This window comes from Sturnus vulgaris, chromosome 2 (genome assembly GCF_052056855.1).
Source record: "Sturnus vulgaris isolate bStuVul1 chromosome 2, bStuVul1.hap1, whole genome shotgun sequence".
NCBI classification, from domain to species: Eukaryota; Metazoa; Chordata; class Aves; order Passeriformes; family Sturnidae; genus Sturnus; species Sturnus vulgaris.
In genome coordinates, this window is record NC_142244.1 from 41,504,096 (window position 1) to 41,531,460 (window position 27,365).

Consider the following 27,365-nt stretch of genomic DNA (forward strand, 5'->3'; position numbering starts at 1 on the left):
TTTTATAGAAAAGATATAACTGTCATTTTTATTATCATCCCAATAAGAAAACAGAGTTTCAGATTTTTAGAAAGAACTTGCACTTTCAGGCAGTACTTCAGAACCTTCTAGACTAGCACATCAAGCAATGTAACAGACATTATACCAAATTTGGTGCCACTGAAAAAAACCAACAAACTCAAACCAAACCATTTCACAGAAGTGAAAATGGAAGGCAAGTCATCATTTACAGAGAAATATCACATAAACTGCTTTCCATTTTCTTCACAAACTTATAAAGTCTCTCTTGCATAGTGAGCCAGAAATCACTTAGATCTTCTTGATGTTGCAGGGCTCATGAATGGATCATCCTGAAATTTTTAAAGAGATACACATTACTAAAACTAGCAGGCATTTCAAGTCATAAAAAAACTAAGTCACCTTTAGAATAATCTAGAAAGCCTCGTCATGTTTTCTGACAGACCAGTTTTTGTTGGTTTTGATATGAAAGAGGTCATTTATTGACTCAAAAGTCCATGTGACGTTTATGTCAATATGACCCGATGCTTTGAAAGAAGGAACAATCTATATTTGTTGTAAATGTGAAGCACATACCTAAGTAAAATTATGTCTATATACACACTGCACACCACAATTTACTGATATTTGTATGAATCAAAAAATACTGTTTCTTTTTGCATATTCAAGCAAACATGTAGGATTTTATTTCCTACATGTTTTTATTTCTTTTTTTTTTTTTTTAAAGTACAAGAAGAGATAGCACAGTGGGGAGAAGAACAAGAAAATAGTATTTTCTCAGAAGTGGCCATAATCTGACACTGTTAAGGAATGGATTCTAACCTTGCATGACAGACTATGAAAACACTGCACAGTGCTTGACAGAATAGAGTGTCTTCTATTCAGTGCAAAACTGTGTAAAAAGTTTTACTTGTTTAATTGTGGAAGAAACCATTTCCTACCAGTTCAAAGATATACAGCAAGAACAGACATATTGGACTTGAAGAGAGTATTTTAAATTTTTAAGAAGTATACTTAGTACTTAGATAATTTACAACAAAAAAATGCCCTGGAAAAGAACCGTTTCTGAATACAAAATACCCAAAACAAACAAAAAACCAAAAAAATCTTCCTTTTTACAAGAATAGAATACATAACTAAATGAAAGGATACAGCTAAGGACTAGAAGAAATTATAATTACTTTCTCTCCCAGGCAATTCCAGGTTCACATTTCAGTAATGACAATTCACTGATTAAAAACTGAAGGGAAAAAGGACTGGATAGTTTTCTGAGGTCTCTTCTAGCCTTATTTTTGATAATTATGCAGGTAGTGTAATAAAACTAAAAAATAGTACTATATACCATACCTCATCTGACTCAAAATCAACTCCTTTAGATGCTTGGCTTTGTGAACCTCTTTTACTAAGTGAAGATAGAAACCTTGAAACATACAAAGAGAAAAAAATGGCATCAGCATGTTCTCAGTCACCAGACATTCCAATAACTTCCCCTTTAACTTAGAGCTGGACCACCAATACACAAAGTAAAAATAAACGGATATAACAATAAGTAGAACAATACAAATTCTTAAAATAACATATTAATACTAAAACTCTGATCACATTTACCTCAATTAGTAAACTAAGTTTTTCTGTTATAGAAAGATAACCTATATTAACAAGTAAAAATTTATATAAATTCTCTAAGCAGTGTTATGACTTTCCTAAAAATCTAGTAGTCAGTCAGATCCTTGGACTCTGCTGATTGCCAGTCAGAAATAAGGCACACATCGCATTTATGAAGCAAACATACTGACCTTTGATTTACTTTGGAAGAAGGAGGAACAAAAGAAGTATCTTCTGGATCAGAATCAATATCTATAATATCCTGAAAAAAAATTATAAAGATTTTCCACAGAACTTACCTGTACAGAGAGTGCATAATGTGCGAGTACTACAGCACAGAACCTCTGGTTTTTTCCAACGATACACCTATTTAGTTAGAATAATACACATTTGTGATGGCTCCAGGCTAGAACTACACAAATTTGCAAATACAGCACAAATTTGTTCTTCACATCTTTGACCTTGCAGAACCCAGGAAAACACTCATGCTTATACACCTTGGATCTTAGACTACGGTCACAAATAAAACATGGTTTTCCTCAGACAATCACTGTAACAAAAAAGGATACAAAAGGTCTACAGATTAACACATAGAAACTTAATGCTGGAACTGATAGCCTGGAAACATCTGCTAATTTAGGCTAATGTTTTGATTGTGTATTTATTTTTCAAATCAACAGTAAAACACAGCACAATTTCACTCATACAACAAGGTGCTTACCTCAGAGTAAGACTGGAATGAATTTGAAGAGTGTCCTGTTTTTGAAGATCTAAAGGCTGGAATAAAACACATATAATACTTTTAAAATGCTCATACAATTAAATGCAAACAACATTATGCAGTTCCTTTTTTTTTTAAGATCTGCCTAGCATGCATTTCCACTGCAAAACACCCTGTAAAACAAACAAACCAACCCAAAACGTAAATTAAGTCTATAAACCCAGGGATATAACCCTCTGTGCAGCTGCATGTGCTTCCCAGTCTGGCTGAAAAACCATCAATAACGTTGGTTAAGAACACACAAAGAATACTACTGTAACTGAAATTCCTGTATATCTAACAGGTTAAATATGAACACAGCTGCTAAAATTAATTTCTCTGCAGTATTTCAGGTCATTTCCTGACCAATTTAAAATTAAGGTAATTTGCCATTTAATTTAAAATTCAATCCAACCTTGGGGTATTTTGGGGGGGTTTATGTGTAGATTAGTGATTGGTAATTTTTTCTTTAATTCTTAGATTCTTTATGCTGTTTCCTCAGCACCTTCCCTCTACAGCAAGGAACAGCTACTCTCACATATGTAGGTGGCTTAAAGATAAGGTCTTCTTCCCTAGTAAAAACTAGCATTTAGATTTCCAAAACTCACTAGAATGTAAGGCTAAAAGGACTTGCATTAAAGCTTACTAACGTGTAAACATCAGTCAAATTTAACTTTTTATCCCCTGAGGAATATTCTGCCTAAAATGTTAAGTTGTATTCTTTCTATGCTTATTCCTTAAGAAACTGCACTATGTAATATGTTTCCTATTTGCAGCTCTAGCCAGAAGTTCCTAATACATTCCATTTTACCCCATGACAGAAGAATATCACTATTTTTTTTCCCTCTTCTTTCTCTCATCACTGTTAGTTATTCGATTTCATTAGCGCTGAAAGAATCTCTCACAGCTGTAACTGACTAATAGAATAAAAGGCAATTAAAGCACTTCATCATTAAACAAGCACCTTCACTACACTTTAAGAGAGCAGATTAGAGCAAGAGACAGATCATAGGCCTACCATCCATGATAGACGGTGTCTTGCCAGGCGCAGATACAGATTTGTAGGATCTGCTGCCAGAAGCTGACTCTTGGCTAGTGGTTCCTGTAGAGATAAGAAACAAAATGCAAACCTGTCAAGCAGTTATTCTTTTTCCTTTTTACTCTATCATTACTGAGTGGGAAGCCACTTCAAAAAAATCTACAATCCTCTTTACTCCTCACTTTCTCCTTGAATTAAAGCCCTCCTTACAAGCAGAAGAGCTGCCCTGGGTCAAGTATTCAAAGGTCCACAGACACAACCTCTTAACACACAGGGCTCTACTCTGATGGGACCACAACAGTGTTGGAGCACTCAGGCTCACAGAACTAGTTTAAAAGCATTAACCAAATCAGACCCAAAATGACACCCTTTGTTTCAACTCAACCTGCTCTCAGATATTTGGACATATTACTGAGACAATTCAAAGGAGTTATTTATTTCTTTTTATATATATATATATATATATATATACAGTGCAAATACATCTATAATGGAAATACCACTGCAAAGTGTACAATCACACTCAGTCCAGGAGATATTTAACTCTTTTTGCTTAAGAAGCACTCCTCATTTTTTCAGTCACTAGAAACGTTAAAGTCTTTTGTAACCTATATTAGGATAGAGACATTCTGTAGCTCCTCTTTACACTGATCAAATTTACACTTTTACACTCTTTACACTGCTTTACCTTTAGCAGTGACAAAGGTCTATCCATGCACTTCATAGTACAGACCTTCCCAATACTGCATCTTTTAGGAGTATACTATGTTTCCACAGCTGGGAAACATTATATTTTTCTTTTAATTACAGTGAAAAAGTCACAATTTAAGCCGTGTGAGGTAGTCAATTGTATGCAATAGGATACCATAAGTATTTGAGAAGAGCTTTTTTCCCAGTAGGAGTTCTTAAGCAGCAAATTTCCACTAGATGGAAGCATCAGAAGAGAGTCACTTTTTAAAGAAAAAAAAAGTCAGGAACTGCAGTACAAAGACTGCAAAGTTTTTCTCACCTCTTCCTCTTCGAGATGAACCTCTTGCTGTTGAATTTTGTCCTCTTGCACCTCTTGCCCTACCTCTTGCCCGACCCCTTCCTCGGCTCAGTGTTGATGTAAGGCCATCACTTGGATTATTAGTGCCTGCTATGTCCACATCCATGGAATCTTCATCACTGGAGGCTGAGACCAGAACTTCATTCTCAGATCGGTGGGCTCTGGCCCTCATCATTGCCTGAAATGGAGCAATAATTACGAAAAAGAATCTTAAACCATAAAACACACCATTGTTAAATCCTAGTTATGTACAATAAATATATAATATAAATAAAAATGTGTAATTCTAAACCAGTGAGGCTTAGAAGACACAAATCCAGTGTTATGGAAGGAGAGGACATCTGTGAAAATACTTAGTTTATTTAATTAGATGTGTACATATGAAGTAGTTAGCTAAGATACGATAACAGAATTGAGCTTGTTAATGTGACACACTGTCAATGTAGTCTGGTGAACAGCTCAGGTCATCCTCTGTCAGCTACGTGTGTCTGCTCAGAGGAAGCACCCTAAGGGCTCCCCTGACAAACTTCATTGATGACAGTGGGTGCTTAAGACAACTAGCTCAGGTGATGATATCCCAAATTAGGAGGACTGAATCTCAGCCCAGATGTCCTTATCTCAAAATTTTATTCCAGTCCCACATAACTTGCAAAGACAAAGGAGCACCCACGCTATCAGCAGTTGGCAATTTTCTTTGGAAATACAATGCAATCACAGCATGAGTATGTGGGAGGTCTAAGATTGCTGATAAGGACACAGTACCTAAAAGTTTACCAATACTCCTCATTTGTTCCAGTAAAACCACCCAATATAGTTCATCCACATGTCCACTGGTGATGAAATCACAAAGAGCTTAAGCTGAAAGATCTTTGAAAGTCACCTGTCTAGTCTAACGTCAGTTAAAAGCAAGAAATAATGAACATTCAGGTTCACAAATTTGTACAAGAGACAAGACCTCAAAAGCCAAATTGAGCAGTAGCTTACGTATATATTATCCTAACAAAGATTTAAAACAGACTTACTAAGCTTTAAAGGTAGACAGGCACTTTTTGGCAAGGATAATGCTGAAGTATTGCTGAAGCACTGCTAAGTGACTGCAGAAGTCACCACTCAATTTTTCAGCCTATGTTCAAAACTCAGTAATTACCTCATGGACTTCCTTATCCTCTTCCTCAGTATTCTTTTTTCTACTCTCCCTGAATTTTCGCACCTGAATAAAAACAAAAAACAGTTCCTGTCAAAATAACAGCTCATGTCATACAATAATGAAAATACAGTAAGTGCAAAGCTGTGAGAAGTGAAGAGTCCAAGAATAACTGAACAGTTTTTTTGGGGCCCTTTCATGCTGTCCTATGGTTTAAGAATCTCACACTCTGTTAATAACTGGAGCTACATCACTGGGGAGGAAGAAAGCTTGGGACCTGATGGAGATACTGTGTTTAAGAGAAGAAGAGTATAGTAATTTTGACAATAAGGGACACTGAAATATGAATAACTGGAAAAAGAGGTAGAGATGAAGAATCAAGACAGCAAATAACTATTATGAGAAGAGACCATGTTGCAGTACGTGTACAACTAAGGAAGCTCAACTTAACAAATAGGGAAAAAGACATGGGGCGTGGCAGAAAGAAGATATTAGTTCTAAAGACAAACAGCAACAATAAAACACCCTAAAGTGTCACAGAAAGCCTGCAGGCACTGCTTGTTTATGGTGTCTTTCAACCCCTCAGGCATTAAAACAATCAGTAAGAAAACAGATAGATGCAGCCTTCCTTCCCTACCAAATTATTCTTTAAACAGTGCACAGATAAGCTGCAGAACAACTTCTTCTACAATGTTGACTATTACAGCTGAATACATGGGCTCATGTGGAAGCCCAACAAGTTGACAAAAATGTCTTTCAAGAGTTGCTCAACACACATAAGCCAATACACATAAAGGCCTGTCTCTGAGATACCCTGAGCTACAGAAGCAAGTAGAGCACCTGAAGGATAAATTTCCTTTATGCTTGTCCTGCTCTAGTACTCTTCCCTAAGCCAATACAAAAAGCTACAAAGAGATTATATCTACCATCTTTCTCACAATAGTGGTAAATATGTAGTTCTACATGTATTAGACAGATTTTTTCTATGAACATGTGTGCAACCTAAACTCCATTTTCAGTACAAGTTTTGAAATCATGTACTTGAAACTTCATCATAAATTAATTATTCATTTATTAATTGCAGAAAATGATTAGAAGCAATTGTTGCAGACGCTTCACATACCAGCAAATCTATTCAACCATGTTTGTGCATGGATTTTTCTACTGTCTTGACCTCTCTTGGGGAATCAACATTAACAGAGCATTACCTCCTCATCTATTTTTTCTTCTACTGCATCAGTGCGACGCTCCTTGAGAAACCTCTGCGTTTTTTCTAGTTGATATTTCACCAGCTCTTCTATGGCATCTTTTTCCTCTTTGTCCACAAACTCTTGCACTGCTTCTCCCATTCCTCTTTCAGTTAGAAGTGAAAGCTGTACTTTCTTTAGAATTGGGGAAAATAATTTGTTAAGAAGCATCTGCCATTAGAGAAAGCAAGCAATATATTCCAGTTGTTTCAGTTAAATATTACATTAAGTTGGTTGCAAAAACAGTAATGTGCATTGAATATTTAAATCAGAGAAAAGCACAGCAATAAGCAAATGTTACTTGTCATAAACCAGTTACAACTTTTTCCTACTAGCATGTCACACCAACTTTGCAGAATATTTCTCAAACTAGTCAAAGCAAAAGGCTTTATGAACGGTAAAGAAACGGCAATGCTAGTAATATCTAAAAAAAAAAATTCAGGAAATAAAGGTGCCCAGAGAAATAAACTTTCTAGCTGTTATAAAATAAAATGTTTAAATAAAATAAGTAGAACAAAGGAACGTGATTTATGCTGTCCTAATACTGACACCTAGCATGTGTCTAAGGTTAGGCAGGATGATGTAATTTGAAGGATCTTTATCTCAAGAATTCTTGCTCTAAAGACATTCTACAACTGAAATAGCTTCTGCAAGTTATGCTTGATCAACTACATCAAGCATTTGTGCACCTGGCTCACTGATTATTTTTTTATCTCTTAGATGTTACTGCACTGTTGTTGGGAAAGGGAAATATACTAGATTTAACAACAGGGTGGGAAGAAAGCAAATTATCAGGGTTCTCCCTTCTCCCTGGTCTGCTTTAAAATGTGGAAATGCACTACATCTGAGGACACAAATATACTGCAAAGTAACAAGTGACTTAAAGTCAGTAATAGTACATGCTACAGTCTCACACTGGCCCTAGAGTAATTTAAGGTAGCCCTTCCCTCACATTTTCCTCCTGTACTTGAGTACATGACACATCACTTCGTACAGGGCGCACACTCCAAGTTCACACAAAGAGCTGTGCTCTCAAACCTCAAATGCTCTCACACTCTCAAATGTGAGTGTGTGCTCACATACCTGCACAACCTATATACAACAGTTACTTGTTAATCTAAGACACACACTTCATAAGGTAATTCTCAGATAGTTTTTTGGATAATAAATTCACTTATTCGTGAATGTGAGAGTCTTTCCAGGGCACATTACTTCCATTAAGAAAGCAAAAGATAAAAATATCATATAACATTAAAAAAGGAAATTATAAAAAGTAGAAAAATACCTTCTCTGCTGTCTGGAAATACTGCTTTACAAGGTCTTCCACCCTGAGTGTTGTTCCCTCAGCAGGTCTGCTAACCAATTTTCCAAAATTAAGATCAATGTCTAGAATAGAAAAGCACAGTGGCATCATAGACATTTACAGCTTTTAATTATTACCTTCCCACTGACAGTAGCAGGAAAAAGAGGTTAATGCAGGCCTCCTAAGAATTGTGGTCCCTTTTATATGTAAAGCTTTTTGCTCTTTTTAGAGTCTGTTCATTGGAAACATGGAGAAACGTAATTGTGCAGACAACTCCACCTCTACCAGATATGAAGAGTTCTAACTAACATATGTCAGGAATTAAATACTGAACACTGTGTTCTAAAGGTTATAATTGAACTCTAGAAGATCACAAATGAAAGAAAATCATAGGAGCCATCAAAGCACAGAAGTTTTTTATAAGTAACCCGTTTACTAGAAAAGAGATTTTCATTTTCCTCCAGAGTATGCTGACTGATTTTCAATAGAAAATGCTCAGAGCTCATCCCCCTTTCTCAGGCAGCAAGGTAGGAATGACAGAAGGATGAGAGGGATAATCATCCTAGGTTAGCACATACCACACAACATAAAGTGACTACAGACTGCTTTAGACTACAGACTGAATTCCTGAAGTCTTAACATCACCTGTCCTGAACCACAATGTGCACATGTAATGAAAACGTTGAGTGCTTCATTAGCCACTCCCCTTGTATTGGAGGCTGTCTAATAAAGGAATGCAAAAGCCATGGCAGTACTTTTATATTCCCCTCCTGAAGCTGACATGCCCATTAAGGAGGAAAAGTAAATTAGTGAAACATGGTGGCAGAAGTGGTAGCTACTGTGTATTCTGAAAATGTTAATGAGATTACACAACTATAAAAAAGGAAACCAAAGCAAAATAAACCAAGATCAATACAGTATAATTTTAAAAATGTCTCAATAAAAGCAGTTTTTATTCATGAAATGATGCTTTGAACTTTATAGAACTGACAGTATTCATAAAAAACTGTCACTGGAAATAGACAATGCACTTACAATGCACTAATGCAAACTAGTAAGAGTTTTTTAGCACATTATGTTCCTGTACAAGCTGAATTTTCATTAGCAACTATTACAAATCGAGTATTTGGACAACATCTATTAACCATTTATTAAAAATTCTAGGCAGCAGTGAGAAATGTTGCAATAGGAACAGCTATTATTGGTTTTGCACAAATATTTGAACAGAAACATACCTGGAAGAGACAAGCCAAGAGCACCTCATACATATGACTAATTAGGGAAAACAAAATGCTATCCTACATTTGGACCCTTTAAAAAAAAATATGAACATCTCTTAAGCCCATATCCTTCATTACTATTTTAGGTATGAACAAATGAACTACTACAAAATAAAATTAAAATATAAAGGGAAAAAGCACTGTACCCATCTCTTTTCCTTCAGTGTTCAAACCAAATCATCTTATTCTAAGAAGTCTCGGGAGAGAGCCACTTAATGCCTTTCATGGTAATTATCACAGAACCACAGAGTAACTCAGTGTGGCATGGGGCTATGTATTACTGTAAGCAACTCAGTAAGTTGAGGCCAAAGGAAAATGAAGCTGTTTATGAATAACTGTCAGAAGATGTTGTGCTGAATATCAGAATTTCTGACAAACTGAGAATTTGAAAAGAAATAATTGTGCAATATATATACTTAAATAAGACAATGAATCTTTACTTTTCCTATAACACATTAGATGGTAGGCACCAAGCCTTTGCAAGTGCTGGGCAACAAAATACAGACAAATGAAAACAAAGGCAATGCCAATGATTCCTTTTTTCATAATCACCTTTTTTCTCTTTTTGTTCACGACGCCTGAAAAAGTGTATGATGTCTTTTGGGTTAGCCACCCTATGCATGTACTTCTGGCTGAAACGATGGACACTGAATGGTTCAAAGCCACCTGCATAATCAACCTAAGTGAAGAAAGGACAAATTCAAATATGAAACAAACAGAAACAGAGAAGCCACACAATTCAAAATAAATTTGTTATGCTTCAAAGGAAAAAATCAGTAGTAAGAAATAAGTCAACTTAAAATTAATGCCTTACTATACAGAATAGTTAATGGCTAATTACAGCTAATAATAACATTAACAGAATAGCTAATAACTCATATTTATATATATACATAAAATTTATTTCTACTTATACATATAATAGCTCATATTTATAATTCGTTCCTAATTTGTTTCATTTACTAGCCTTCACAACAGTTTCTGATTGGGCTAGGAATGCACACAGGATAGTATGACTTAAAAGAACTTCACAGTAAATAGCCACTTTTATGCCTTTACTCAGAACAGCAGTGAAGTGCATTTATGACCAATCTCAACCTTTTCCTTAGAGTACTGGTTACACAGGCAAACAGAAGTATGGTAGGTGATTTATATTTGCCTGCACACAGCAAAATAATTTATATATTACGTGTTTACACAAAAAGTATGACTTTGCTCTGAAATTTTTCACAGTAATTCTTAAAAACAAAGCAATCCAAGCTGAACAATTTCTTACTCTTAATCTTATGATAGGCTTCTCTGGCTGGCGGGGATTTCCCAAGCTTTCTCTTTCTGCAGTGTCCAGCATCAATTCCACCTGTGAAGGAGAATTATAAATTCAGTTCCACTTTGTTCTCTTACAGATGCCTGAACGTTTCAAGTATAACTTAAAATACATCCATTTGCAAGGGGAGATATCAAAATAAATCAAATGTGCTCTCATTCCCAAACACGTATGTACCAGTATGCAGCCAAAAGCCATTAAGAATGACTGAGAAAAACACGACAATGAAAGGCTTATCCTTCAGATACAGTGCAGTCCAGCAGTATCTACACCACTGATCTCTCATATTTTATAGCCACTATGCTTTGTTAAATTTCTAGTCCCAGGGAAAAGTAGATTGAGCCATATAAACCTAGGAACTAAGCAATTAATAAACTTGCTTAGTTACTTCTGCCACTTCAGACTGCATGGCTGAGCTCTCAGGGTTTAGGCCAATGCATTTATGCTGGTTCCAAAGTGCACATCCAACGCTGCCCCACTCTCAGGTGCAAGCTTCTGTACAAAGATGATATGGACATCCAAAAAGCAGTTCCAGCCTACTTCAATAAGTCATCTCAATCAAGGAATCTGGAAGCCAAGGCTACAGAGTGAATGTCATGGCATTAGCTTCCTATGGAAACACTGTCTCAGTCTGTTTTAATATGGGGCAAGACACAAGATTTCTCATCTTCCAGTCTCAAAACTAGTAACAGATCCCATCCCCTGTCCATACACTTATCCCCTTATATCCATATTCTGCTATCCACTGTTAGCATCACAAGTTACCTTTTCCATGCAGAATGCCTGTATTGCCTGAGTAACATTAGGATTGTCAGGATTAAAAAGATCTGGATGATCAGCTAGAACAATATCCTCTACATGGAAAGTTCGCACTGTCTCTAGAGCAATCTTCTCCATTTTCATTTTTTTCCCTTTAACATGCAGCAAACCAATGTGTCTAAAAGGAGAAAGGTAACTTACTAGAAGATAAACTTACGAGAAGTACAGTATAAAGATTTGTTTTCAAATTCATGTTTACTTTCCAGGGACAAAATTTCAAAAGCTATAGGAAGATCTGTACTTCAGAGTTGGCCCTATAAAACTTCCATTTTATTATATTTAGACTGTGCTTGTTCCATATACAAGCACTTGTACTCAGTTCTAATTTTGTATTCCAATTTATCAGCATGTAACTCCTCTTAGCCAAGTTCCATTTGCTTCAAATGTTAGATTAAATTGCAAGAAAAGTAAAAGTTATACCAGGTACTCATTCCATCTACTTTGCTTATTATGTCACACTCTGAAGCTAATCCACAGTAATACAAGTCTACATAGTAATACAGTCTTTTCATACTGTATACAAGAATTTTTCTGTATTCAAGAGAACACCTGAGACATCTAAGACAAGGGATAAACAAGAACAAAAAGAAAAGCTCACGCACTTTTTCACAGCTTCTCCAGGGGACAGAGATGTCACCACTGTACTTCCTGGCTGAGAAATGTAGAAACGTTGCTGTTCGTTTTGGAACGGAGCTATTTTGCACTCATGTTCATGACCCCACACAACAAGATTAATAAAGTCATCTAAAAATTGCTCTGGAATATAGTTGGTAGCTCCATGTTTGCTCCTGTTCGAGAGAAGAGAAGAATAATGGATGGGCAAGGAGAGAGTGAAGGAGGAGAAAAGCGTTAGTATGATTTAAAATGATAGAGGAACTCCAGCAATGATATCAGACATATATGTCAGGTCTTCTTCACATTTATTCCTTACATAGTTGTTTAGTGTTTGGTTAATCAAAAGGGCAACTTACATGGCTCACTTTTTTACATAGTTCACTGTTTTCTGCTCTCCCCTTTTATTTGGATCCCCCTTTCCTCCTTACTTGGCTTGTAAGACCTCTTTTTTTTTCTGTACGAATGCTTTTATAGCATTTCATAGCAATCAGTTTTGGTTGTTTTTGCTTTTAAACAGTGGGGTAAAACCCACTGAAGTAAACAGACATGAGACAGGCCACCCCCAATCCCTTTCTGGAAGACAAGGGAGATGTGGGAGTGAGGTCCTTCAGACTACAAGACAGAAATTACACAGGGTAATATAAGCTGTATTTGTTTACGTCTGCCTCACCATTATTTGAGCATGAGGATTGCCTTCTTCTTCAGGAAAAATCAGAAGAAAGTATATGGAAAAGAACTCTGCCTGTTCCTACTACCACTGCTAGGAGAAGCCTGCAGGCAGACAGAACATGTTACCTATCTGTAAAGCACAGCAGTGCAAGGGAACATAGGGGTACTTGTTGAACTATGGTTCAAACAAGAATAGGAAATACAATATGAAATTTGGAGTTCTCCCAGCTTTAACAAGCAGAAAGGACTTAATTATATGCATATTACACTACAAAGCCTCCACTGCTTTTGACTATAAAAGTTTGGGAAGAAATCTCCCAGCTCCCCTAACTCATTTATTTCAAACCTTTTCCTTTACAATACTTCTCCAAAAAGAGCTGTAAAACAATGTTTTCACTTGTAAAACTCATAAGAACCCAACTACTCACAAGAAGTATGAACTGGCTTGCTCACCTATCCTTTTCCAGGCAGTTTAACGAAGTAACACAGTAAATTACTGTAATTCCTTTAGTACTGTTACCTATTTTGATGAATCACAAACAAGTTAAACCAACTATCTTCATCTTCCTTTGGTCTCAGCATGGTTACTTGCTTATTGACAAACATACGATACAACCTCTCATCTGGAATAGCTCCTGAAGTGAACAAACGGGAAAAAAAAATTGTCTGTATTTCATAGCATTTTTACAGCAACTCTATAAAAAAAACCATGAGGAACAAAAATGTAGCAGCCTTTCAGTGCCCAAAGTGGGCTTACAAGAAAGCTGGAGAGGGACTTTTCAGAATGTAAAGCAGTGATAGGACAGGGGAATGGCTTTAAACCGAAAGAGGACAGATTTAGGTTGGATATTACAATGAAGTTCTTCACTGTAATGGTAGTGAGGCACTGGAAGAAGCTTGCCCAAGAAATTTGCGCATGTCCCATCCCTGGAAGTCACTGATTATTTCCTTGATGTTTTTAACTAGGAAAAAAAACCCCTAAACTATCCTTAGCCAGGCTCATGATAGATATCAATAAATCCCGTATGGAGTGTTCATATTTTGTATAAGAACAAATGCTCTCTGAATCAGAGAAAGTCAAAAAGGTACAAATAATTCTGGCACAAACACAAAGAAACATGTCATGAACATCTTCATGCAGCAACACTGGCACTTTAGAAAGTTGTTGCATTTCCCAGTAACAACTTGGGTGTTGAAAACTTTTATATTTTGATATAAGAACATTCCACTAACTACTAAACTTTCAAACATCTAACAATCTTTCAAAGTATCTCATTAAACACACAAAATAATGGCAAACAAGGACTTAATTTAGAGCTATAAAAGTTGCTTGGAATCAGGTGTTTAAGCACTCATGATAGGATAAAAAATAAGGGTGAAAAAGCAAGATCTTAATAGTTAACTTCTCTAGATATAAAGCAGTCAAAAATAACCATTCTATGTAAGGAGTGAGGGTAGAGGGGAATTCAGTGGAGAAAAAACAAAGGAACAAACCTGAAACTGAAAACCTATCATAGAACCACTTTAAACTATGAAACTCTTAAGCTCCTTTAAAGAAACTGAGATTTCCCCATGGCAAACGTTACTTATGAACCACTTCAGACAGACACGTAAGATATTAGGTTTCTGCTCAGGCAGCTTATGCTTTTAAATATAACCAAAATGGCACATGAACATAGGGTGTTTAAGTTTTGCCTAAGTAGGATGAAAGAAGCTTAATACACAACAGAGAGAATTTAAGAGTGTGATTGCTCTGATTTGATACACTGGCACTATGGTTAACTTAAGCAGGGTTCATTTAACACCAATAAAGGTACAAAAATCAAGTTTAGGAAGATTTATCTAAATGAGCAAAAAAACCCTGTCAGTCAGTGACACAAAGCAGGAGGAAAAACCTGACACTGTCACAGAATTGATATGCTTTAATTTAGAATCACGTAGACCTTCATCTTTGTTGCAGCCTTATATATTTGTTCCAACTTTATTTAGACCTATTAAATTTCAATAACACATTAACAGTCTAGTCACAGTCTGGCAGACAAATACTTACCCAAGCCATACAGTGCAATTTTTGTTCTACCTTTACGCAATAAAATGGGACTAATATCTATTTTCTCCACGGAAGTTGAACGTCCAAAGTGATTCAGCAGGCCTGCACAGCTTAAAATATCCAATGCACACAGTGCATCTGCCTACAACAAATAATAAGAAACAAATACAAAACTTTGAATAGAACATTAAGTGTTTCATGTCTAAATGAAAGTCTCAAAAGTATGAGAGAACATCTTTCCTTAAATAACTTCTGCAGCTGAAAAGCCCCATAATATATATTAGGGGTTTTGCTAGTACTCTAGAGTACAGAAGCAAATCCCTTTTCCTTACAAGTCATACTTCATTTGAACAATACGAAATTAAACATTAAATCATTCAGAGAAACAAAACCACAAAAACCCATTCAATCAGCCAGTCTCTAAACTACTACAAAAATTATCTGGCTAAGGTAACTACTTTATAACAAATTCAAAGTTAAACTGCTGCTAAAACACTCATTTCCATGATACACTGCTATTTTGTATAAAATACAAAATTATTAATTCAACACATGAATTGTAATACTTTCTAAACATCCTTTTCCTGCTTATTTCCTGCAGCTTGTTTTAAGCTACCATTTCACTATTATTAGAATATCTTCTTGCAAATGCATGATGCATATCAATTACATATGCACAAATCAAAGTATCAAAATTCTCCTTCTTTAAGGAAAAACCTTTCAATCTCTACAGATGGAATATTTTAGAAACGTTCTGAAAGACTGACACTTCTTAGCACGAAAAGTGATTCTATTATCAATGACAGAAACCTATATAAATTAAGAAATTAAACGTAGTTCATATGGATTGCAACTTACTTCATTTTTCCTAAAGATACACAAAATATTTACAGAGTGAAACAACTAAAACTAGCATGATGTCCCAGAACTGCATTTTTATACAAGTTTCTATTTCTATATCTTTGTCATGCAACAGTATAATTATGATAGTAATTACCCCTGTGGGATCATCGTGATTGCCATGAATACTAAAAACTGGAATAGAAATGTTGAGATTTTCATCCTGGTAATTCACCCAAGGAAATCTGAGCAAAAAGAGGAAAATAAGTTAAACTGTATCTGCAAATTTGTGTATGATTCTCAATATTGTCTTCAAATTCATCACAAATAGATGTGGTACAAATCAGAATGAAGTGATTATGAATAAGCCTAAGGTTAAACTTAAACATAAGATTCTTATTCATGGTCTGGAATGGCACTTTCCATGGGGAATACGGTAACAAAAGAAGACTATTATTTTAGAACAAGCCACGAAAAGAATTGTACAAAAATTAGTATAATAGTAGTGGATTAGGCTGTGCAACCCTTGCTTACCCACAAGGAACTCTGCTGATTTTACTAAAACAACTCATGTGAACTGATTTACTTGTACTGTACTTACAAATTGGAAACTATATATTAAATAAATATATCAAGAGTCACAGCACATTCAGAAGTTTCTCAAAATATTGTATGCATTACTTTACAGATTTAGATGACAGCTGGAGTTATCCTGTAAAATGTCCCACACAGCTAGACCTAAAAGTTCCAGGTTCCAGTCACGGAGGGTATAAAATAGAAATCACAACACACTCACCCAGTACACAAACCAAGCCTTAGATGATAATTTATAGTAACATACTTACTTGCTATAATGAAAATTAACTGCCTGATCACTCAAAATTTCAAACTGAACAGGACGATCACCCATGCAGTATTTTCTTAGTGATTCCAAACAAGAGTGTACTGTTTTTCTGGAAGGTTTGTTGTCATGAAAAAGGTCCCCACCTAATAAAACAAAGTCCACCTGTATGCAACAAAAAGCCTTATTATTTTACTTCAATACAGCATTTTTTATTACCTTGAAAGACTTCTAAGCAAACTGTTTAAATTATTTCTTCTAGGGACTGACACATACTTCCTCAAATATGAAGATGTACAATTCTAGGTAGTTAGTAGTAACAGAAACAATATTTAACTTCCTTATGAAAAAGAAAGTAATTAAATTGTTAACTAAAACAAAATCAACCCCAAAAAGACCCATTTATGAAGAGTCATAGGAGAAAACAACTGATAGTGATAAAAAAAAGATTAGTGTACTATTATAATAAGGGTCTCCAAATTGGCTCCTGAACATTTTTTGACAGGCATGAAAAACAGTGACATTATTTTCCCACTCCTACGCTATCTAGTGCGAATAAACAGTAGCTATCAGCATATTATTTTGAGAAGGTACTAGATGCAATTTCTGCATATATTGCATATATTTAGCTGTCTTTCTTGCAGTGAGGGACCCAGCACTGAACACAGCACTTGAGATGAAGCCTCACCAGTGCTCAGTACAAGGGGACAGTCCCTGCCCTGGTCCTTCTGGCCACACTATTGCTGACAGGCCAGGATGCCACTGGCCTTCTTGGCCACCTGGGCACATACTGGATCCTGTTCAGCTGCTGTCAACCTACTCAGGCTCCAGGGATGCAGCAGGCTTCCCTAAGAAGTGGACCCAGTCTTCATATTGGGCCTTCTGTTCCCATCAGAAAGGGGTCTCCTTTAACAACCCATCTTCTTCCTTCATGGAATGAGTTTTGATATTGGGCACAGGCAACAACCTCAGCAACACCTCTATGCTAGATGAACGACTATCCTTGCTCAGTTCCACTTGCAGAGCCTCACATCTGTTATGGCAGGGCACGTGGAGCAGCCATGGAGGAGATGCACCTGCTGTGCAGGGCAGGAACTTGTTACCATTGCCCCCTGTCCCTTAATTCAGTGAGTTCATTCAGAGGGAGTGAGGATAGGGAATCCCCTGGATCATGTGTCCTGTCTGCCTGCTAGGCCTGCCCCAAGGAAAGTAGTGTGTGATTCCAGTAGTCTCTCTCTGTCTCATACACATTCCCTGATACCTGTCAGCCCGAGCTGTGTCTGGATAGAGAGCTCTGTCTGGGCAGCTCTGTCAGCCGTGGTGGATGCAGAAGAAAGGCCCCAGCTTTCTGCCAGCTAGATTCCACTACTCCCTGGTGGAGCTGGCAGAGCTCAAGTGCTGTTCCTGCACAAAAAGCCATGCCACGGCAAGTCTGTTTGCCGTGCTGGAGGTGCTCCTGCTTGCTGCCATTCCCCAGGAGCTTCTTGGACAAGTGTGGGAGGGTTTTTGGCTGCTCCTGACCCCACCCAGGTCCCATCAGCTGCTGAGGGCTCCTGGCGGCTCTCGGCTCCCACTCTCGGCTCCTCCGAGGCTGGCCCAGTTCAGGAAGCTCCTCTGTTCACCCCACTGCAGGCTTCTGCTGCCGATTGTGCAGGCACTGGAGCTGCTCGGCACCAGAACTGCTCATTTCAGCGACTCAGCACTGCACGACACTTCAAAAGCTCCAAACGAATCTCCACTGATTTATTAGAAGACTGTATATCACTACTCTTGCTCTCCTCAATTATTTTTCCTCCTTGCAGTGACAAACCCTCTCTAGATACCACTGAAACTGGTGGAGGCAATCAAAAAACACTGCTAAATGCGACTAAAGTCATGATTCAGCAAGAACGCTCTCACAAAGAAACAGGCATTCCTTTTACTAAATCAGAAATGAAACTGAATGCAACCAATAGTCCCGCCACTTGATATTATTAGAAACAGTACCAGGACTAAGCTTTACAGCTTCTGGCAGATTGGACCATATTTTTAACAGCCTCAGTCCTTCCCTCTCCAAAAAGTAGCACTTACTTCATTTTTTCTAGCATGGTCCAGTATTTCATTAAAAGTCACAAATGTATCGTTTCCGCGCACTGGATCCTTCTCCAAATAGCCAAGATGAATATCAGTAGCAACGAGTATTTTAAAGGTGTCTCCATCATCCCTGAACAAGACAGTAAAACTTGTGTCAGAGAGCAATACACATACGGAATTTCTACACAGTCTTTACTAAGGTAAGTTTATCTGTCCAAAGTAATGAAACACGGAGATTTACCATAAAACTCTACCAAATATCAGTCCTGTAAGAGTCTCAAAAAATACTTCACTACTTGTATTGCAAACGGCACATCGCTAAACCAGCCAGCTGGAAGATTTATTTATCTCAGTCATTCTGCTCCAGTGAAGGGCTGCAAGCATCCCTCTGAAGTATCTAATTAAAAACTAAAGAACCCTTTGCGTGTGTTTTGTTTTTTGTTGAACAGTCTAATTCCCTCTTTGAACTGGTAATCTACGCATGCATGAAGGCAAGCATGGCGATCGTAAGGACCGGAGGGAAAACACAACCGATGATCCCAGCTCTTCTTAACTCGTCCCGGACATACAAAACACTTGCTGCCTGCTGTGTCAGGACTGCAGGGAAATGCAGACAACAGGAGCTTACTGTGAGTTGATGGTGCTCATCCTCGTGCCGAGGTTCCTACGGGAAGGCTCTGGCACAGCTCAGGGAGTCAGCTTCTCTCTTCACAGACGCCAAGCGCAAGACGCCAAGCGCAAGACACCAAGCCAGGCTCTGGGCCAGGGCACGGGCACAGTGAAAGGCTATCACAGAGCCCGCGCCATCTCCCACTCCCGCCGCTGCTCGGGCCAGCACCGCCCCCGGCCCGGCCCGGCCCGGCCCGGCCCAGCCCGGCCCGTTCCGTCACGTCCGGCGGCGGCGCGGCCCGGAAGCGCTCGCCGGGCCCCGCCCTGCCTCCCCCGAAGCACCGGCGGCGCTGCGGCCTCAGGTACCGGAGCGGCGCCGGGCGGGGATCGGCCGGGCTCTTGCGGGGCGGTGGGGCCTGCCCTGCCCGGGGTGATGTGGGAGGGGAGCGAGGGCAGTGCTGCGGGCCGGGCCGGGCCAGAGCAGAGACTGGGCCCCAAAGTCCGGGCTGCTCTGGAGACCTTTTGTTGGTAAAGTGAGCAGCGTTTCGAGTGCACTCAGCAAACCCCCGCGCAGTGTTGCACTGCAGTCCGAAGGTGGTACCGTTCGGGGGTCGGGGTAACACGGTGCTTTTCTAGCGTGAATTTATCTGTGAGTCCTGGCAAAGCTGGCAAAGCCCGCGTTAGCGGAGAATCGCTGAGTTTTCCCTTAAGTTTTGCTGTTTGTTGACACCCTCATCATCCATCAGATAGTTTTATTGACAGTTAGTGTATTGATAACAGTTACAGTTAGTGAAAATATTGTTGTACATCTCCTGCTCACAGATGCTGACTGAAAATGAATAAAGACAAGCAAGCTGATGAAGACGATGATGACAGCGAGCTGTTCGAAGACTTCACAGAGCATTTCAACCAACTTGAACTGCTGGAGACGCACAGGCATTTGATTCCTGTAGGAACTCAGAGCTGTTGGTCAGGACAGTCTGATGATGACGACGATGAGCAAGAAAGAACAGAAGAATGGTATGAAATGCAAGAAAAGAAAATGGAAAAACATCCAGAGAAATTGCTACTCTGGGCAGCTGAAAACAATCGGGTAAGGCACTTGTTCTGTTCATATAAATAACTTATAAGAATGTTATTTTGAGGACACATCTGTAGTCTCACCCACAAACAAAAATTTACCTCTAATTTTCTTTCTTTCTCTGAGCTGTTTTGATCTGGTTTTGCAAGCCAGTGTATGTAAAACATCCCCCTTTGTAGCCCATACACACTAAAACATCTCTGGATCCATTGACTTTTAGAACAAATTTTGATTCCAGTTCAAAGTTCAAGTAACTTTTAAACTTTTATTTAACTTCTATGAACTGAAAGCATGCTAAGCTCTTCATGGCAAATAAGCCTTTTAACTGGGATGGAGAGGACGTATCTGAGATTTTATGAGTGCTTTTGACACTGACAGAATGCTTTTCCTGAAGCTTTTCAGGACCATCGAAGCCATAGATCTTGTTTCATAGAATCACGTGAAGTTCCCTGTTTTCTTTAAACAGCTGAGTACTGTGAAGAGGCTCCTGACGGAAAAGCTGGCTCCAGTGAACGCTCGTGATGAAGATCAATACACTCCTCTCCATCGAGCTGCCTACAGCGGGCACCTGGATGTTGCACACGAGTTGGTGGCCCAAGGGGCCGACGTTCACGCGCAGACTGTGGACGGCTGGACGCCCCTGCACAGCGCCTGCAAGTGGAACAACACCAGGGTGGCTGCGTTCCTGCTTCAGCAGGGTGCAGACATAAACGCGCAGACAAACGGTCTGCTGACACCCCTGCACATTGCTGCAGGAAACAAAAACAGCAGGGAAACCCTCGAGCTCCTGCTGATGAATCGTTATGTGAAGCCAGACTTGAAAAACAACTTGGATGAAACTGCCCTTGACATTGCAAGGAGGACTGATATATATCACTACCTTTTTGAAATAGTAGAAGACTGCATAAATGCTGTGTCCCCATAAAAGCTTGTGAATGTGAGGTTTTCTGCCTCTTCCTTGTTAGTGTTCTGCATGCCCATCGGTGGTGGTCTGTCTCTTTGCAGCGAGGTTTTTATGTAAGATACTTCAGTATTCTCCTCAGGCAAAATGTCGCTTCCTGCAGCACTGCTCAGTGGTCACGCTCGTACTTGGAAGCGTTACTGATGTTAGTCAAGCTACTCAGAAAGTCTCAGTAATTTCTGTGAGTTTCTATTTAATTAGTGCAGATTTGGAGAGGCCTTTGTAAGTTGTCTGTAGTGTCAAAGCAGGAGGGAAAACTGGAATATTTACTTGATGTGAAAAAATTCTGGGTTGGTTATGCAGAGTTTATTACTGCTCACTTGAAAATTATTTTTTGAGAAATTTAAACTTTTTAAAAACTGCATGAAAGCTCAGAATGAATGTAACTTATTTGGGTGATACACAAAACGTTTAATGAACCTAATGCAAGGCTTATGATAAAATAAAATATTTAACCCAAAGTATTTAGTCATATTAATTTAAAGCCCATTTATCAATGCGATCACCTGCTCATAAATCAAACACACTGTTCATAGGATAAGAAAGTAGTTTCGGTTTATTTTTTCACCAGTGCTTTTCAAGGAAGTGACTTTCTATCAAGATCCTGTTTACTTTTCCCTTGCAATTAAGTTGCATAAAGACTTAATGTCAAGAATGTAGAATTAGTTGTAAAAAATGAGCCACAACCATGTGAGGATAAACAGCCAGCATACTGTTATGTCTGATTTAGTTACAGGTAATTTAGTATTTTTTTGTAGTTTTGAGTTAGTACACTAAAATTACCCCATGGTAAGGGCATGCAGTATGATTTTCAACTTTACTGTCTGTAATTTAGAAGAGAAAGTTGCTTCTCTGTTAAACGAGTTGAACTGAAAATTGAATGTAAGTGCTGAAGTACTGTCACTATGAGAGCTGTAATAAACACTTCCCTGTCCCATGTAGATGCCTTACTGAGTGATCCCAAGCTCGTTTCACTAACATATCCACAGCACACTTGTAGCAGTAGCAGCAGGGTTGGGGAATGCTGGCCCGCATTCGGTGCTCTGGTCAAGCTGCTGTGGAGGGTGACTTGGTCGCCCACCTCATAGAAGCAGTGTGTAATGTTCAGCACTTTCTGTTGCAAAATGGAAGCACAGTTTCTGAGCTATGAATGGTGCGACATGATTTTAATGCTTATTATTTTTGAAAGTTTGGTTTCAGGACATCCGTGGAAGAAGATGAATATACCTTGAAATGCATCAATAGAGATGTGGATTACAAGGCCCTTCGGTCCAATAAGCAGTGTCTGAACGTGCCTCGTTTCATGACCAAACATTTGAGTATCGGTGATATACATCAGTTAAACTGGACTCTCGTTCTTCCCCTCAGTCCGGCATTGCCTCGGGTGAGGATGACATGTCACCCTCCCGCCGGCAGGCCCGTGGTGACGGCCCGCAGTGGTACCGAGTTCGCGACGTGCGTGCCCCGCTCCCGTGGCCATGCTGAGCTACACAAAGGAGTGTCTGCCAATGACACCACAGCTGTCCCCCACGCCGTGCCCCAAGCGGCGGCCGGGGCCTGCTGTCCCTCGGGGCCACCTGCGCGCCTGGGGACCCGCAGCCGCCGAGGCGCGGCCCCGCCCGCCGGGCAGCCTGGCAACCCCGCGGAGCGGCCCGGCACAACCGCCCGCGCCGGCGGCCATGAGCGCGGCGGGCCGAGCGGTGCCCGCGGCGGCGGCCGGGGAGCCGGGCAGCGACGCCCGCGGCGAGCAGCCCCGTGAGCACGGCCCTCCCCGGTCCCCGGCCACCCCTGCCCCAGCCCGGGCCCACCCCGCGCTGTCCCCTCTGTGCCCGGCCGTTCCCCGCGGTTTTCCTCACTGATGCCCGCCAGCACCGCGGCAGGTGCTGGCCCTGTTGCCGTGGGGTGTTCGCATCTCTCTTCAGCTCCTTGGAGACTTCCTCCATCTACGGCCCTGCCTTGGGATGTCTATTATGGGGAGGAACAGTGGCCGTGTCCCCGAGTAGCCCTGGGGTGGCTTTGGCTACCAACACAGCCTGTCTGGCTGTACCCACCGGAGTCCTATCCTGTACCAGCCTCCTATCCTGAGGAATTGCTCATTGCTGGGGAGTAGGGCCTGACTGAACACTGTCATGTATTTGTAAATGATTGGGTTCACAGTGTAGTCAAGAGTAGCATGACTTGGCAACTGCATTCAGCAAAGTACATCAGCACTCAGGGGATTTATAATAACTGGTTGTTTTGTAATATGTTTTACTAACAGGGCAGAAATGTGTATATGTTGAGCCACCTAGGAGAGTTAAAGAAATACTGGAGGAGCACTTTCATTTTCAGAGAGAAGAATGCAACGTTAAACATCCAGCTGCAGGTAATCCTCTTTATCTGCAGATGGCAAGTGTTTGTCAGGACAAAGTGATTGTTTTGAGGAACTGTGGCAAAATTACAGAACATTTATGTAATAGCGTGCAGAACATTTAGAAACAGCAAAATTGAATATAGTCTTTTTTACTTCTTTCTCTTTTTTTGGTCAGAAATTATGAGACCAGAGAGAACGCAAGCAATTCTACATGATATATCAGTGTAATAAACCAGAAACAATTGCCAGCAGTAGGGAGGTTTTGTTACCTTTTTCTTTGAAAGAAATGCTGTGGTTATTAGAATACTGTTTCTCTTGTGTAGGATTGAGACCCTTTTCTAAACTCACTCAAAATGAATTTAAAACAGTTGGATTCACAGACAAAAATGTACCTAAATTAGGTGATATAAAGACCATTTGAGCCTGTAATTTTTATTACTGTGATAAGGCTCTGTAGGGAATTACAGCACACACCTGCAAATGACTGACTTAGGTAGCCTCTATGTGTAGTAAGCAGAGGAAAAAAAGGCACTTTGGACATTCTTTTGACCTGTCCTAGACACCTGTCATTGCATGTGTCATACTCTAAAAGTGCCTGTTCTTTTCCTGTTGACTGAAAAGGAGTCCTAAACACAGAGCTGAGTTGTAGATGTTACTGCTCAATCTGCTCATGTGCCTAATGTTACTAAGAGCTGAACAAAACTATTTTTTCTGCATTCATCTGCCAATGGGTCTGAATTGCCTGGAGTACTTCAGTCTGGTTGAATAAATGGATGCTTATATAATGGAACCTTATACGCTCTCATGACTTTCGAGGAGTGTCCCAAAGAAATGTATGTTACAAAGGCTTAAAGTACTAAAGATAATAGAGAAACACTACACAAATATTTGTTACAGGACTGTATAATAGGGATCTATAGCAAACTCAGTACAGAAGTGGTATGTACAGCATAATGTTATAGGCATAGCATAACAATGATAAATAATAAATGTGATAAATTTACACAGATGCTGGTGTACAGATTATTCAGCGAGTACTGAATTCCTTTTTCATCTGTGTAGACAATTAGAGATGCTTACTAACTGGCCTGGGCTCTGATAGACAACAGTTGTCAGGTTGGACAGTAACTGATTTACACAGTTTAGACTGCTAAAGTGTATTGTTTAAAATAAATTAGATGGCTAGTAAATTGTAACCTTTCCACAAAATAAATTAGCTTTTAATTTTGTTCTGATGGTGATGGCTTTGGTTTTTTGTTTGTTTGGTTAGTTTTTGGTTTGGGTGGGGTTTTTTTGGGGAGTGGGTGTTATTTTTTTCCATATTTTTATGAGGGCATTTGGTATGCCAGTATGACCAAAAAAGGATGCTTACTGCATCAGTTGTATTACTTCTGTTTCTTATTTATTATAGACAAGCTGTATCCTGCTTCAGTTAGGTGCCTGAGTAGTCCTAAGAGCTTCTATAAATAGTACAGAGTGTTGTGTACCTTTAGCAATCTGAATTACTCTCTGAAGATATTAATCTCTTTTAATTAACTATGGAAGAATATTATTGTGTAGTTTTATATTAATTCTAGAAAAAGCTGAATTAATCTGTTATAAAGCTATTATTTTGCCAAATTGTTAACAGTGGCTCTGGAAGAAGTTTGGAATGTGAAGAACAATTTCTCCATTAGAAGCCCTAAACCAGTGTCACAGAACAGCAGCAATTTACTTTTACAGCCTCAATTCTACTCAAGACATGCAAGAATGAAAAGTAAGAGTCAATAATTAGAAACTTTTACTATAGCACCTCATTTTTAAGTTGCAGGGCATCTTTCTGAAGAGCTAACTCATCTTTTCCTTTAGTAAGTAGGAAACAGATTTTGCAATCTTTGCAGAAGAAATCTGTTCAAGACTGCTATGTTGAGTCACCTTATTTCATATTCTGAAACCTTTTGTAAAGGTTCCACATCTATTTTGTGGAATAATCACTTGGTTCCTACAGATAGATGGGGAGTGTTGGTTTCATGTTCATTATGAACCTTACTATTCTTAGCATCCCACTTTAAGAATTTCAGTTGTTCAGAAAAGCACTCCTCCAGCTCACCTCCTGAAAAGAGCTTGATCTAGGTATTCTTTCAGGCATTTTAGTATTTGCCTGTAATGGTCAGCTGGTGCTCTGGGAAATGTGTTTCTCTCTTTGCAGTCTGTACAGTGTGGCTTTTGTGGAGCAGACCTGTTCTTTATAGATTTTACCTTAGTGTGTGCACATTCTCTCCTAACCTAACTCTTTTTAAACCCTAAGGAAACAAAGTTTGTTTGCTTTCTAAGAGGAATATTTTTAGTGCCATGAGCTTGCAGAATATATAACTCAGCATATTTTGCCATTACATGAAGCTCCTTACTACATTCTTTGGGGATAGTGGTTTAAAAATACAGGAAGCTGCATGACTAGTACCTCTTTCTTCCTATCTTGATCTTGTCAGATCAGGAGATAGAAGCATCTTAATTACAAGAGCAGCATGGATTAAGCTATTACTTGTATAAGAAGTGTTTAACCAGTAGAGCCTTCTGCTATGCTGCCTTTACTTTAGAGTTACTTACTTGTAGGAACACTTTAGTTATAGAGCAGACCTAACAACTACAGAATGACTCAGAGTTTTGACATATTGGCATTATTTTAGAGCTCATGTACCTCAGGCATCCAGTGAAGGCAAGCAGTTTTCAAAGATCATGATCTTCTCCATTTCCTGTTCAGAGCCATAAAGAAAGAAGAGCTTTAAAACAAAGCAGTTTATTCAGATTGATGTAGGTGCTGAAAATCTATTGATTTTTCTTTGGGAATTTGGATGTACCTTCATTCTCAGGGTCTGTTGCTAGAGACAAGTGGTGCCCTCTTCACTAGCTATGCTGCCTGTTTTGCAGTGGGCAGGCAGGCCTGATGAGAGAAGAGGTGGCAAAAAAGTTATATAATGGGAGAAAAACTGGGAGCAATCTGGCTTCAGCTCCTATGTTCACCTAACCATCTCTGTGCACTCTTTTCTGTGTAAGGATCTGGGGAAGTAAGGAAAGACTAGTGGGGAGATGGAGAGGGTACAGACTATAGAAATGGACGAAAGGGAAGAGATGATGAGAGAAGAGCCCACCAGAGGGAGAGGAACCAGTGAAGGAAAAGGAAGAAGTTCTGATAAGGGGAATGAAAGAGGAGACATACAGAAGGTTAGAAATTCCTGAAGGAAACAGAAAAGAGGAGAATACAGTTCAGGAACAAAGAGACAGAAATTGTAAAAAATGAAGGGAAAATATGCGGGACATATAAATAGAGGAGAGAAAAAGAAAAAAATATTCATATTGCTGAATTTACTTAAGTAAGCATTTTGCTTCTTCCTTTTACTGCCTTTCCCTAAAAGTGACCAGTGGTTTGGAGGGCTCACTATGTGGTGTTTCATCCATCCTTAGAGCAGATGTTGTCTTTTTTACAGATTGCTGAATGTCAGTGCTGTGAAGACCTGAGCCTGCTTTGATGTGTCAAATCAAACATCAGCATAATAGCTACCTTTGGAAATGTAGATGTTTGTTTATAGGATTTTGAATAAAGTTCTACTTGAATATGGAGCTATTTCCTTTTCATTGTTTTATTCATATCCTCATACTACTTTTTAATCCAATGTTGTAAGTAGCCAATTCTGATCCATATTTCCACC

General features: G+C 39.1%; 3 protein-coding genes across 5 annotated transcripts; 2 read left to right on the forward strand and 1 right to left on the reverse strand.

Annotated features, from left to right (window-relative positions):
- MRE11 (MRE11 double strand break repair nuclease) lies at window positions 1-19,474 on the reverse strand. Of its 2 annotated transcripts, none has more exons than XM_014877556.2 (19): window positions 19,304-19,474; window positions 18,673-18,805; window positions 16,607-16,767; window positions 15,919-16,006; window positions 14,922-15,063; window positions 13,392-13,506; window positions 12,190-12,375; window positions 11,534-11,705; window positions 10,721-10,801; window positions 9,997-10,123; window positions 8,147-8,247; window positions 6,823-6,996; window positions 5,618-5,680; window positions 4,432-4,648; window positions 3,402-3,485; window positions 2,345-2,400; window positions 1,815-1,885; window positions 1,366-1,438; window positions 1-350 (listed from the first exon to the last, which is right to left on the reverse strand). In XM_014877556.2, exons 1-19 carry the CDS (start codon window positions 19,321-19,323, stop codon window positions 306-308), a joined length of 2,109 nt encoding a protein of 702 aa, XP_014733042.1. In that variant the 5' UTR covers window positions 19,324-19,474; the 3' UTR covers window positions 1-305. The 2 variants fall into 2 exon arrangements, with proteins under 2 accessions (XP_014733042.1, XP_088015523.1); XM_088159397.1 differs by lacking the exon at window positions 1,815-1,885 and adding an exon at window positions 1,923-1,989.
- An 89-nt stretch (window positions 19,475-19,563) lies between these two features.
- ANKRD49 (ankyrin repeat domain 49) lies at window positions 19,564-22,267 on the forward strand. 2 transcript variants are annotated; one of them, XM_014877560.2, is made up of 3 exons: window positions 19,564-19,646; window positions 20,107-20,377; window positions 20,832-22,267. In XM_014877560.2, the coding sequence occupies exons 2-3, from the start codon at window positions 20,120-20,122 to the stop codon at window positions 21,288-21,290; spliced, it is 717 nt and encodes a 238-aa protein (XP_014733046.1). In that variant the 5' UTR covers window positions 19,564-19,646; window positions 20,107-20,119; the 3' UTR covers window positions 21,291-22,267. The 2 variants fall into 2 exon arrangements, with proteins under 2 accessions (XP_014733046.1, XP_014733045.1); XM_014877559.2 differs by lacking the exon at window positions 19,564-19,646 and adding an exon at window positions 19,649-19,878.
- Window positions 22,002-25,593, forward strand: C2H11orf97 (chromosome 2 C11orf97 homolog). Its single transcript, XM_088159280.1, has 4 exons — window positions 22,002-22,062; window positions 22,666-22,710; window positions 23,587-23,691; window positions 25,310-25,593. The coding sequence occupies exons 1-4, from the start codon at window positions 22,002-22,004 to the stop codon at window positions 25,447-25,449; spliced, it is 351 nt and encodes a 116-aa protein (XP_088015406.1). The 3' UTR covers window positions 25,450-25,593.
- Window positions 25,594-27,365: the final 1,772 nt, after the last annotated feature.